The following is a 14,357-nucleotide window of genomic DNA, read 5'->3' as shown; positions in this document are numbered from 1 at the left end:
GCCACTCAAGTGGGACTTAAGAGTCGACGTGGCGGCCACTGAGCAAAGGAAACCCTCCTTCCTCCTTCCCGCTGGTCCCTGCGGAGAGGGAGGGGTGCGGTCGGGGTCTGAAGGAGGTTCTCCCAAGCCCCCCCCACAACACTTACTGGCAACATTCCCTGCCCTTGAAACGACTCAGTGTTGTGGGATCTGAATCAGATCCTGTCTGCGGTGGACATCAAGCAAGGCCCAAGGAGAAACAGGAAGTGACTCTTAACTTCCCCTTGTCTTCAGGTGGCCTACGGGCAAGCAGCACGGAGAGGAGAAGGCTCTAGCTCTGCTCGGTGCCCCCACGGCACGAAGCCCCCCACTCAAGGTGGGGGCTCTGAGGGTGCAGGGGAGAACAGTCACTACTGGGGACTCTCCTCACAGACCCTCCAAGGCCACTCAGCAGCTGGGGTCGATCGAGAGCCGGCCCAGTCCTGGGCCTCTTCCCAACCGTCCCACGGCCCTGCCATCCGGTGGGCCTGCCAGAGCCCCAGAGCCCCAGAGCCCCTGCGGTCAGCAGGCCGGCCCGCGGCCACCCCCACCCCCAGCGGGAGCCCCCCCACCCACCGAGGCAGGGAAAGGTTCCCTCAGTGGGACCACGTTTTCTTCTTTAAAGGCCACACCAAGTAGCTCGAGGGGTTAAGGTTTGCAGCTATTTTATTTACAAGTATACATTTAACACAATGAAATAAACACTGATATATCGAAGCCTAGTTAATAGTAGTGTAACAATATGTATCATTTTGATGATTACATTATTTTAAACAACAAACTACACTGAAAAATTAATGCCGATAAAATTCTTGGTCATAATATTATTAAGAAATACAATATATAAATTGAAAATATGATTGCTTAAAATTTGAAAATGGAAGTGAACTCATTTGGACAGAGTCAGAGTTTAACATAATCTGAAAGGGGGGTGGGGCAGGAAAAGCTCTGACCCAAATGAAATCTTTCAGGTTAACAGAAGGAAAAAGAAGCTGAGTTTATCTTAAAGGATAACGGGCAGTCTGCTTCTTCGGGCAGGATCGACTCCCAGTGTCCGGTTCTGCAGCAGGATTACATCACCGAGCAGGACGACTTTCCTTGTGAAGCGGCCCCGTCAATTTTTTCTGCCTCCAAAATTATCCTTCTAAAAACATCAACAGCCGTCTGAAAATCAAAGAGAAAACTAGACCGCATTAGTTTTAAAGTGGAACCCTGATGAATACTTCTACTGCTGGCAGAACTGAAGAAGGCCCACTGCCCACCGTCGCCCCGGCGGGTGGAGGTCCCCAGACTCCCTTCCTGCCCCACACCTCACCCCTGCCACCTCCTGACTCGGGACCTAACCTCGCATCACGCTTCTGACCCGTTTTCACCGGCCGTAGCCCAAGAAGTCCCTCCCCGCTCCCCGCTCTGGTTCCTCTAGAGTTTCAGGGTCCACTACGAGCACCCGCTCACCTGCCAGCTCTCATTCCCATCTGAACGCTGCTTTCCTGGGAGGAGGGTTCCCTCTTCACAGCCCTGAGCCACGGGACCGACAGCAGGGCAGGCGCCCTTCCCGCACCCCACTAACCCCTCCAGACCTGTGCCCCCCCTTCCCTGAAACGCTCAGCTTCAACTCGTACGCAGCTCTGCAATGATATAAGCCAGCTTCGAGCCCATACGAGCCCCGAGTCGTTTCCCCTCCCCCTTCTGGAGCGGCGGCACTGTCTCCAACAGCGCTCTCAGCCCCGTGGCCTCCTCTCCTCCAGTGACCGGTCGTTCCCCACCGCCGCCGCTCAGCCGCCTGGGCAGCCCCACGGGCCCTTCATGAGGAGTCACTGGTATTTTGGGCAGGGAATCCCCTCTTAGGCTGAACACCCGTCCCTGATGATAATCAAAAATTGCCCCTGTTCTCAAAAGCCTCAAGGGGCAGCACCTAGGTCTCGTCAATACCAACAGCTACCCCTCCATCGCCCAACGTCAAGTACCCTCCATCACCCATCTTCTTTCTTGCTCTCATTCCCTCCCTCCCTCAATACCCCAAACTCCCCAGTTCTCAGCCCCACAGGGAAGAGTTTCCTTTGTCCGACGACACTTCTCTGTCCCTTAACCACTTCTCATCCTCACTGTCCTCCCTGGCCGGCACTGAGCCCAGAGCGCACGCCTGCTGTCACCGTACTGCAGCTTCCTTCTCGGCCAGCCGTCGCCTGCTCGGCACCTGCAGCCGCACAGCCGGAGGGGCCCAGCTCACTTTACCGCTGGGACCTGGACTCCAGAGGGGACCCTCGGCACCACCCAACTGCACTCCCCTGGCCTAGTCACTCCCCGGATGCAGCTTTCATGCCTTCGCTTTCTCCCGGGATTTCTAAAGCCTCTCCCCCATTCTCACACTCAGCTGGTAACTGTGTTTTCCAGTTCGCAGCATTCATGAGAGAACTCTACATACTCCGTCCACCAAACTGACCAACCCTTGAGTCTGGGCTCACCGGCTCCGGCTCCTTCCCTGCTGCCATGGACAAGGCACCCCTAATTTAGCTAAAGCGCCCCAGATCCCACCCCTCTTGTCTAATCAAGGTCACTGGCTTCAGTAAGGTTTCCTCCTTTCCCATGATTAGACAAACAAAGTGTTTATTTCACTGTACAAAAATGCACAGAAAAATATTTGGAAAAACACGTGCCAAACTCTCACCAAGAAAACACAGTGTGCCTGGAATTTGGCTTTCTAGATAAATCTCAGAATTCTCCCTGATTATCTGTGTGATCTGACTCTGCCCAAGTATGTTCTCTTTCATCCCGTTGCTAAAATACAGCTGCAGGCCTCCACAAGAAATAAGCCAGAACTGCAAGCACGTCCCATAGTTCAATAATAGAGTACAGGATTCTCACTGACTTGATCATTTTTTCCACCAAGCACTCTGTTAACAAAGTCCACTGAATCTGTATTACTTAGGTAAGTAATACAAATGACAAACAAGCTATATGAAAAATTATAAATAAAAAACTTGAGTAGTTCACACAGACTGGTCTCTAATCACATGACTATTGGTGTGTGGTGTGTGTGCATGCATGGTCTTTACTACATAGACAAATTCTCTCCCTACTCTATACCAATAGTAGCAAGCATTCTGGCACATGTGTGGGTTAGAATCACTTACACCTCTAATATAAGGGAATAGAATTACTTGGTTTCTCCCCTTTGGGTGGGGAGAGACTCGCCAGGCTTAGGGTCTCCTGATTCCCCTCAGCACATTCCAAGACCATGTGGGCAGGAGTACGAGAGCGGGACAGAGAGCGGAGACATCTCTAGACATGCCTTTGAGATAAATGCTCAGGTCGTCAGTGTCCCAAGAACTGCATGTCACTGCTGTATTTACCTGATTTGGGCACAAGGATCTTCTCGCCTTAAAGGATTCATTTCCCGTCTAATGAGGAACCTGCTGATCTGAGGGCAGCGCAACAGAACAGATGACGAGTGCATCACCTCATCTTTGTGCTTCTCTGGCTTGAGCTGTGTGAGGCGGCCATACGGGACCCTTGCCTCCCTTGACATGTTTGGCAACTATCAGATCCATTTGCTAAATGTATCAAAACTGAGAAGAATCACAGTAGCTGGAATCCTTTCTCTTTAGCTCTGAGACTTCAGCATGATTCATGTTTTATCTGGGTCTTCGGAAAGCACCATGCTACCTTCTAAAGGAAGTGCCAAGATTAAAGAATGACCCAATGGAGAGCCACATCACAAACTGGAAGCTACAGTGAAGTACGGCATAAACCGGACGGCGGAGGCCTGCACCCTGAAACCCTGCAGTGGCGTAATAACGTAGCTCTAGCAAACCATCCCAGGTCATTGTCAGAAAGCTACATTAACCCCAGGCGGTGGGCCTTCCCGGGCAAAGCCCCCGAGTCACGCTGGAGGAGGGCCCACAAGCTACTGACGCACGCGGGGCTGCCCTCACACACACAACAGTGCCACAATCCTGCCGCCGCCTATGTAAGGACCGTGTCCAATGGAACGACCGCATCAGGACCCCCAGACCTTCACCAGAGAGAAAGAGTGAAGTCAGCAGACAGAACCAAGACAGCCGGGGCCATTCAACTGCACTTCTCCACCCCAAAAAACGCTTTTTAAATGAGGTATGACTGACCTACAACACTGTGTGAGTTTGCGTGTATGACATAACGATTCGGTGTTTGTATATACTGAGAAGTGAGCCCCACAGCAAGTCCAGTTCACACCCATTGCCACAAGTTACGATTCTTTTTTCTTGTGGTGAGAACTTCTACGACCTACCCTCTCAACAACTTCCAAATACAAACAAAAACAACACAGTATCGTTAACTGTAGTCCACCATGCTGTACAGTACGTCTGAGACTTATCTTCTAAGCAGAAGTTTTTATCTTCTGACCACCTTCAAATCTTGATTATGCAAAATTTCAAGCATATAGAAAAATGGAAAGAACTGTACAATAATCACCTAGCCCCACTATTCTAGATTCAGCAAATGTTAACATCTTTGCTGTATTTGCTTGCCGTCTCTTGGTCCATCCACCCATCTGTCCCATTTGGAAGTAAGTCGCAGACATTATGAAACTTGGCCCCTAAATACTTTGGTTTGCATTTCCTAAGAATGTGGATATTCTCTTCATAATTCCAATACCATCACTGCATCTAAGGAAATTAACATTACTTCCCTAATATATACAGAACATAATAAAATCTCTCCAACGGACCAAAAATGTCTTTTACAAGGTTTTTACAACCAGATTCCAATCAAGGCTGACACACAGACTCTGTAATCCAGACAGTCTGTATCTGTATCCCTCCCCAAGAATACTTTAATCTCTATTATGCTTTGGTCATGCACGAGGCCTTCTCTCCAAATCCATCGGAAAGCATGGTGTAGAGGAGAGAGGACCAAATTGTGGTTAGATTTAAACTTTAGTCCTAATTCTTACGCCATATAAATAGAGCGATCTTACAAAACTCATTGACCTCTTTGGATCTTACACTCATTTCCAAAATGAGATAGTGCAACTAAATGATTTTAAGGACAGATTAGACACCCAATAAATGTTTGATTTAATTCCATTAGGAAATGAAGGTATCTCTTACTATCTCAACTCTTGGTATCTGAATTCTTACTGTCTGCACTCAAGAGCTGAGCAGAGTCACACAAATCCCTTGTTACCTGGCACTTGGGAACCAATAACACAGATTTAATCTCCCTCATTATCTGAACCCAAGGACAAAGGGATTGGACTGTCAAGGGGTTCCTGGGTTGACTAAGCACCTACCAGACAGGTGTGCCGATAGAGTCCGCCGTGCTAGACATTATGGAGAATACAAAGGTAAACGACACATCTTGGATTTCGGAATGAATTAAGGGGGTTAAGAGAAAAGAACCTTGAGGGCCAGGGGAAAAGTGGCAGAGGTGGGGAAAACGGGCACCAGGCCCACAGTGTGCCAGCCATCCTTACCCAGGATGCGCCACTCACCCTTACTGAATAGTTTCCTCACAGACACAAACATCAACTACTCTTATTTGAGCATCAAACGAGAGAACAAGTGGAAAAGACTTTAAACACTGTAAAGCACCATATGGATGTAAGTGGTGAATCGAGAAAGGACAGCTGAGGTCCGAGGAGAGCACGAAGGAAGGGCGCATTGGGCAAGTGTCCCTCGTGGGGAAGGTGGCGGGCGCACTCTGTCATGCCTGAGAAGGACTGAGAAAGGACGGGGACACAACAAGAGGAACTGGAAGAGCACCAATCTCGCCCGCCCTCCGAATCACTAAGGGCTCTGAGTCTGTTCTCTAGACAACAGGCAACACGCTGACAGGCCTTCTAGCAGAGGGCGACACCATCTGACATGCAGCTTTAAGTTAGTGGCCGCAGAGAAACACTGGAGAGAAAATGGAGGCAGGAGGCGAGCTGGGGTGCTGCGGGGCTACAGTAAGGCCTTGGGAGGAAAAGGAAAGAGAGGCTGTGCGAAGCCTCCGCAGATAAAACCGACAGCCTTCCTAGGATGTGCCTTTAACGGAACATCTGCCGGCCTGACCTGGGAACAGAGGCCTGTAAAACGGTTCTTAACAGTTTCTATGTGAGAAACAATACATCCACCACACTCCGTTTCATCCTACAGAGAACGGGGCTTGGTGTAGGCACAAAATTATTGCCAAAATGATTTAAGATCATTCTCGTTTCTTTTCTACGTCTGGACTTACTTCTGTACCAGCCTTTAATATAAAACAAAAATAATAATCTACGTTCACAAAGTAGTCTTTCCTTCACTCTTAACTTCTGTTTATCCTACAAATATTCTAGGTCCCTTTGGAAGCAGAATCCTGATAGCAACCCAAAGGCTGATACGAGAGCGGTGGAAGGACGGACACAGGTAAACAGGAGAGGCAGGGAGGGCGGGGCTCGGCTGACTGAGGGGACACAGGCCTGGGACTGACGGCTGCAGCACGAAAGGAGTTCTACAAACTTGGTACCTGATTTTCTTTAGCAGAAGATTCCAAGAAAGCCGCATTCCAAGACTCTGCTAACGCTTTCCCTTCTTCATAACTGATCACCCTAGAGGAAAAAGAAAATTCTAATTAATGTACTGCGCTCTTTATTTAGAAAACATCTATAATTATTAACAAACCAGGCTCCACTTTTATCAACTGTTTTCTTGTAACGCAGAAGAATTCTCTCTGCTCAGTCTTACCATCCAGTGTGTACCACAGAGGAGCACTTTATTAATGCCTAAGTTGGGGAACGGGACAGATGTGGCCTTCTGGGGTTACCCATGCTCCAGCAAGCCCTCGAGGTTCAGAGAACACGACTGTGTTTTCCAGTACCCAGGACACGGACTACTTCACAGCGAGCTGGGCTGTGAGCACCCGAGGAAGGGCAGCCGTGAAGGGGCCCACAGCTCAACTCTGCTGCACGCAGGCGACGGGCATCCAGCTGGTGAGCCTCCTCGTCTCCAGACTGGGCTCCGCAGCCCTGTTCGCTGACCTAATCCTGGCTGCAGTACTCAGAAACTATTTGTTGAATGAATGAGTGCTTCTGTGGTCTCTTTAGAGTCCACTTTGCACAAAATGGTGGAAGAACCCAAAGCTAATTTCCTACCACCTTTGCTCCCTCTTTTCTAGAGAAAACATTGGTCAGGACGGGTGAGATTTTATATTGGTTTTGCTGCTTGGGTACACTCACTGCCATATTTCCGAACACAGATATGCTACACCTAAGAATATTTTCACCATGAGAACAATAATTACAAAAGGTACTTTAGTGCATACGTCTCAGACTTGATCTTATAAATCAATTATTCAGAAGTTACATACCTTTCCATATGGAGGTCTTTCTTATTTCCAACCAACATAATAGGTATTCTAGTAATGTGAGACAAAAAAGCCAAAGGAAACTAGTCAGTGCCAGATCTTATTGTTCAGAAGACAGAACTATAAGGAGTGTATCTAACAAAAGAGAGAAACTATTACTACTTACTGCACTTTCCCCACCATGTCCAACAATTTGCCATGAATAACTTTAATCACTTCAAAACTGTAAAACAGAAGCATGAAATAAGACATCCATCTTAGTGTTATATAATGTTTATCATGGGAAAAACATATAATGTCATCAACTCACCATTTTAATATAAAATAACCTGAACACAGGAATTCCTTAATTCTCTCCTACAAATCTTTCTTCATGTGTGCATGTATTTGACACTGAGGAACCCTTACTGAGAATATTCAAAATGAAATAGGTGAGGTATTTAAATGGGAAAGTCTAACACTTGGCTGACAAATCACATAAACACGAATTTTAATCTCTATTTGTAGCATGTTCTTTAGCTAGAAGGCCCTAGCAGTCAGCCTGTGATCCACATTAACATGGTGAAAACACACAAAAAGTAAATCAATTTATGTAGTTCCCATTTCCATTAGCAAAAGAGCTCAGATCACGTGCTCACTATCTAGGCAGCTGGAGGGAAGAAATACAGTTTTTATTCTATCAGTGTCAGAGAACGTCTACTGGGATATTTTTTCTCCCTTAACAACCTATTTGCTCCACAAGACAATCACTGAAAAACATTTAGTCTGGTAAGTCTGAGTTACTATAACCAATTCCATCAGATCCTTTAAAACGATGAATGCTATCTATGCAGAGCAAACAAACTCAAGCAAGCAGCAGGAGTGAGTCCTACCTTTTGATTGATGTAACAGAATACACAAGAATGTAACCATTAATATCTATGGAGTATGTCTGAGGAAAGATGGAGTATTCATCCTGTGGGAGAAAAAATAATTCCATTTGAGTAGAAGTCTTCATGTAGCACAACAAGCAATCTGTACCCAAAGATTTTCACACATGACCTGGTCAAAGAAATCAAAGGAAACCAAAGTGGATTAAAATATTCTTCTAGAAACACAGCCTACACACTTAGGACTTATTTAAGACTGGTTTGGGGCTGATAATTGCTTTAAGCCAACATTCGAAAAGCGACTCTGGCTATTCTAAGACTTTTGTGGAGAAGGCTAGTAACTTCTGCAATTCCTGGGGAAAGAGGATGGAAGGAATGACAAGACAACAGGTCCTGCGATCTTATAGGGGGCGAAAAGGACTAACAGTTCTTTTATGGAGATAAAGTCCAGAACTTAATTCTCATGGGAGATTCATGAGTGCTTCTGGTTTATTCCATAAATCTGTATTTTCCTACCTAAAACTGTCACGTCCTCACTAAATCTATTCTCTGCGTGTAAGTCACAACGGCCGGAGTGCCAGTCTATTGGTCGTTAGTGGGCTGTCCCCAGCACTTGAGAGGGCAAGGAGAGAGGAGAAAATCAAAACGCTAGACCCGGTGTACCCAGACTTCTGAGGATCAAATGAGTTATTTATTGAGCAAGTTTAGGAATTAAAAACAAAGGTACACATTACATAACAATGTATCAGTACCCAGTTTCATAAAGCAGCTTTAGGAAACTCAAAACTCAGCTTTAGAATTATTTCAGCATACTAAAGGTCTAATATCAATGCAGCGTGTCTTAGGACAATGCTACTGCCTGGCATAAAACATTTTATTCTCTGTTGAAATATAATTATCAACATGCCACTTACCCTAAGCACTGTTATAGAAAATCAGGGCAAACCATCATTATATCAAGTAACTGTCTCTGTTAACTTTGCAATTCCACAGTATGGTTACAACTAATGTTCATGATGGCCCTGAATTACTGCCCCAAATTATTGCTATTTACCATAGTAACAAAGTATCTTTAAAAAATAAAAATCAAAGGAAAATTAAGTTTTACTCTCAGTTCTTTGATATCATCAACAGTAATCATTCATCAGAAGACAGCGTTTCTACATCTCAGGGCTTACCACATTTGCAAAAGAAAACCTTTGTTTTCATTATCAGTTTCATATTAGTTTCATTAAGTTGAGTTCATTTTAGTGTTAAATTCTGAGAATGCATTTTTGTTAATGGAATGAGAGGTCTTTAAACCCAGATTAAAAACAAAATTCCAAATGATTTTAGTCACCAGCCGAGCCACAGTATATCCAGAGTTCAAACCACCTTTTCCCTGAAGAGAAGACATGGAAATAAAGAAACGAGTCATCGTATTTCAGAGGCGCGGTGCAAACCACCACCAGTTACAAAGTATCACGGGGGGCGCCTGGGTGGCTCAGCTGGCTAAGTGACTGCCTTCGGCTCAGGCTGTGATCTCCAGATCCCCGGGGCTGAGCCCCACGTCGGGCTCCCCGATCAGCAGAGAGTCTGCGTCTCCCTCTCCCCTTCCCCACTCGTGCTTTCTCTCTCGCTCTCAAAAAAAAGGAATAGTATCAGTTGAAAAGAGATTAATAAATTCAACTATATGAAAATTAGAAAGTTCTTCATGACTAAAAACCTTTCAAACAAAAACCAGAGACTGAAAACAAACCAAAACCTTGCGGCTCACGTCACATAAAATGCTGATTTTCTGCGCATTATGAAGGGGTCTCTCAAACCAGTAAGCCAAGACGGTCCGCCCAAGAGAAACAGGGCACAGTACACGGACAGGAGAACTCCCAGAGAAGGAAATACAAATGCCCTCAAACAGGAAAACACGCTCAAACTCCTTCCTGAGAAAAAAAATACTTATTAACCGGGCTACTCTCCCGCACCTAGGGGAGTGGCAGGTAACGAGAGATCCGCTAGAACACTGCGCAGGTGCGCGTGCAGGTGGGAGCGCGCACTCGCTCCTTGCGCGCGAGAACGGAACTGCCGGCCGGGGACGTGCTCTCACACGCACGCGCGCACGGCCCAAAATGACGCAAGACGCTGACGGCCGGGCCCTGCTGGCGGCAGCGGGACTGGACACCACGTCCGTGTCCATCAGTCGTCCGAGCAGGCTGCAGCCAAGCGACACCGTATTGTGCAGCCACGCGGACGAAAACCGCGGCCGTATGTATGGCTATGGGATCACCTCCAAGATGGAGACACGGAGATACCTTCCTTCAAGCGAGAAAAAGAAAAAAACCCCAACTCTCTCTGTACGTTCATGGAGACAATATCCGGGAAGCATACACCATAAACCGGTCATGGGGCTGCTCTCGGAGGGTGGAGCTAATGCCGCCGGAGGGGGAAAGCCCGCAGTTTTACTATTTACCGTTTCGCGCTATTTTATTTCTGTAACATGTGCATTTAGTACTATTTTTAAAAAACTGGAATTTAATACTTGTTTTAAAAGGGGGGATTTGACATTATAAACACGACTGCCACTGAGTCACTTGTCACTGAGTCTACTTAAATTAGGCCCAAACAAAATCTTTCATGCAAACTAAAAATAATCGACCTGTATTTAACTATGTTCATCATCATCCCTTGCTGGGCAATGAAACCAGCTACGATACAAACTACTAAGTAAACAGGACTTGCCATCGTATGTTGCTACAGTTTTACTCCTAGAACGTGTACACCAGTGAACAAATGTGCTCTAGATGGCGGTGACAGGATCTGTCCTTTCTCCATCATCTCCCCCGCCACTGGGGGGGGGGGTCTCAGCCCCAGCCCAGCGGAATCCAATTTTCTTTTCTTTTTTAATTTTAATGATTTTCTTTTTTTTTTTTTAAGATGCATCTATTTATTTGACAGCGCACGCACAAGCAGGGGGAGTGGGAGAGGGAGAAGCAGGCTCCCCGCTGAGCAGGGAGCCCGACGCGGGGCTCGATCCCAGGACCCTGGGATCATGACCTGACCCGGAGGCAGATGCTTAACGACTGAGCCAGCCAGGCGCCCCAGAATCCAATTTTAGAAGCAGCTCTTGGAGCAGCTGTAAATGTGACATCTCATCCAGTTGCCACCGAACGAGGTGTACGTGGTTCTACAGCACAAGGAAGTGCGCGCATCGCATAATCACGGATCACAGATACGAACATGACCTTCTATTCCATAGTCTCCCAACTGAAATATTCTCTGCAAAAATTCTCTAACTATTCTTATCTGGCAGTAAGAGCAAGACAGGCAGAGCTAGTCACTGACCTTGCCTTTGCCATCCCTCACACCATACACTCACTCCCCGAGATCTCTGCTTCTTTGGAGGGGGGGCATCCTTTATTATTCTGTCATTAGAACAGTTAAAGGCATGTGATGCTCCAGTGTACATTTAGACTTTAGAGCAAAATAGAACCCTAGAGGAACACATCTTCTATTTTGATAAGGAGTCAACATAAAGAAATTTTCTCTCCAGAAAAATGTTTTCAAGGACAGCTCTACTCCAAGTATAAGCAACACCCTCACTATTCCATTCAGTGTCTTGTTAACATCAACATCAAGTTGCCATGCTAGGCACTCCTATGGTCTTAGAAGCATCAAAGATCTACAAATAAGGACCAAATCCTCGTGAAACTCACACATCCACTCTAGACCATGCGACAGTCCTGTGAAGGCAGGCACTACATCGCCAATTTACGGAAGAAGAATCTGAGGCACAGAAAGGTTCATAACTTTCTCAAGGTCAGCTGGTTAGTAAAAAAAACCCAGGATTCAAGCCCCGGCAGCGTGACTGCAGAGCCACATTCCAACAACTCTGAAATACTGGTTCTCCTCCTGGCCTACTACAAAATGTACTTCTACAGTAACATCACATAAAAGTGATTTGCCAATTTACATCCTCATCCCCACTTTCCAGAATCTTAATGAAAATTCAAAATGAAGATATAAAAAGCAAACCCAAATCTTGATGATGTCAGAGGCCCACTATGAATGATGTGGCCGTATTTCTTCGCCCAGGACACTACCGTTTAACACCTGCTGTCCCAGCATAATTATTACCAGGGCTCCCTTCACTCTTAAAAGTGTCTTGGTTTAGGCAATAAATTACACAGTCACCTTAACCATAAAAGATACAAACTCTGAGAATCCAATACAATGTCTTATCCCAGAGGCTCTTCTATGGTAACTTCTAAAATAAGCTGTGTCCTCCACATCCTCTCTCTCCTATGAAGACTTCTACTGCTCCCCTTGTTCCTTTAAGTTCCATACCCCCTTTCTGTCACTGACAGGTACCTGCAGAGTAAGAGCCTAGGACGGCTCAGCTCTAAGACAGCCATCGTGAGGCCTGGTGACGGAAGCCCATTATACCCACCACCAGGGGGCATGTGTAGGGTGAACGAGGGAGACACGTGGTAGATCTCTACGATATACACATCCCATTTATTTTCTTTGAAGCTTCCAGAATTGAAACTCCAGGGTTTCTTCAGTGCTCACCCCCCTCAATATAGCTATTTTCTTGCTTCACTAGGGGGCTACACTTTGCTTCTGTGTTCACTTCAAAACATAAAGCAGAGGGAGTTCATTCCAAACCCATAAGAAGGCCACACCATTCTAGGTCTATCTCAATCTCCCCAGGTTCCAGAAGAAAAGCCTCCATTTAACATGGCAGACTAGATTACACTACACGCACCCTCCTGCTAGTCTGATCCTTTGTCGATTGTAAGATGCAAGGAAGGACTCAGAGACCAACATCCCCACATCCGGCAACTGTTTAACAGATTCAGCCCAACAGAACGGTTTCTAGTAAAGGCTGGACTGGGCGCCATGGGAATGGGGAAGTTTAGCCATCAGGGTTAAGGGGTTTCTTTGTACTCTTCAAGTTCTCTGAACTTCTTTCACCCACTGCTTCTAGTCAATTCCCTTGGTCTTCCATTCCTCAAATCCCTACTATGTTAAACTGTGACTATGGTGTTGGTTTATTTTTATTTTTTTGGTTACTTAATCTTTGGCAATTACCTACTATCTACAAATCAAATCTACACTCCCTAATCTAGTAATCATGTGACCTATCTATAAACCAGCTCCTTTCTGCCCTATACCTTTCTCATGCCTTTCCTCTGGAAAAGACTTACTTTTGTCTTGATGTAACATACATATTAGAAAGGAAGAAAAAAGTACTAATAGGATCCTGATATAGAACGCAAGTTTACAAAACGGAAATACACTATCCTACGGATAAATACAAACCTTCCCAATGCTATGAGTATATTTCACACAATTCTAAAGTAGAAGAGCAAGTTAATGATTTGGAAAAACTGCCATAAATGTCTTGGTAGACAGCCCGTTAATAAACCCCGAAGGGTTTCCTTGGCATTGCTGTTGTGCTGAAGCATCGATGGTGGGGCCGGGACTGCCAGACAGAAGGACAGTGAGAAGATTCTGAGACACTAGAGACTTACTTGCCCCGCTGTGTCGACAAGTTGAAGATGATATTCTTGTCCATTGACTGTGATCAATTTTGTGAAAGCTACAGGGAAAAAAAGGAATTAAATATTAGTTTAAAAAGTTGACTTTATAAAATCTTAAAAAAAAAAAAAAAAAAGTTGACTTTAGATCACTTAAAGCTTGAACACTGATGACCAACTAAGCAGAGTCCCTAATAAGTTCATAAAAAGATCCCATAAAACAAAATGGAACAGATCACCCCGAGTTTACAGGTTCTTCCCCACTTCCACTATTTAACTAAGAAATACTGGCTTGACTGATGAAAATCAAGGTTTACTACGCCTTGAACCTTTATCAAAGGAACTGAAATTAGGCAACAATTCATATCCTATAAGGCATTTGAGTGCTCTATCTATGGCTAGGCCTTCCTCTTGTGAAAAAGTGAAATACATGACATTAAGTTTGAGATCTAGAATGAACCCAAAGCACAAAACTTTTCATTAATTTATAGGAAGTCTGGTGTCAGAGCACAAAGAGCCAATATTAACTGCAGTGTTGAGAACTTTCAGTACATAAAAAAATTAACAATTTTATTGACAGATAAAACAGCAATGGAACAGGTGTTCTTCGTGAAGCCATCATGCCCACTCAGCTTAAGGATCC

The 14,357-nt window shown here is 45.5% G+C and overlaps 1 protein-coding gene across 2 annotated transcripts in view; it reads right to left on the bottom strand.

Moving 5' to 3' along the window:
• Window positions 1-666: 666 nt before the first annotated feature.
• The window catches only part of RHEB (Ras homolog, mTORC1 binding), a 40,138-nt gene continuing 26,447 nt past the window's right edge, over window positions 667-14,357 (bottom strand). For both annotated transcript variants that reach the window (XM_032394314.1, XM_032394315.1), the window contains exons 3-8: window positions 13,709-13,776; window positions 8,202-8,284; window positions 7,496-7,552; window positions 7,333-7,380; window positions 6,493-6,574; window positions 667-1,182 (exon numbers count right to left, since the gene is read on the bottom strand). In XM_032394314.1, coding sequence (XP_032250205.1) covers window positions 1,090-1,182; window positions 6,493-6,574; window positions 7,333-7,380; window positions 7,496-7,552; window positions 8,202-8,284; window positions 13,709-13,776 — 431 coding nt within the window. In that variant the 3' untranslated portion in view covers window positions 667-1,089. The remainder of the gene's footprint in view (window positions 1,183-6,492; window positions 6,575-7,332; window positions 7,381-7,495; window positions 7,553-8,201; window positions 8,285-13,708; window positions 13,777-14,357) is intronic.

This window comes from Phoca vitulina, unplaced genomic scaffold, assembly GCF_004348235.1.
Source record: "Phoca vitulina isolate PV1807 unplaced genomic scaffold, GSC_HSeal_1.0 scaffold80, whole genome shotgun sequence".
Classification (NCBI taxonomy): Eukaryota; Metazoa; Chordata; class Mammalia; order Carnivora; family Phocidae; genus Phoca; species Phoca vitulina.
Note: the sequence above shows the minus strand (reverse complement) of the source record. Positions and strands in the feature narration are given on the sequence as shown.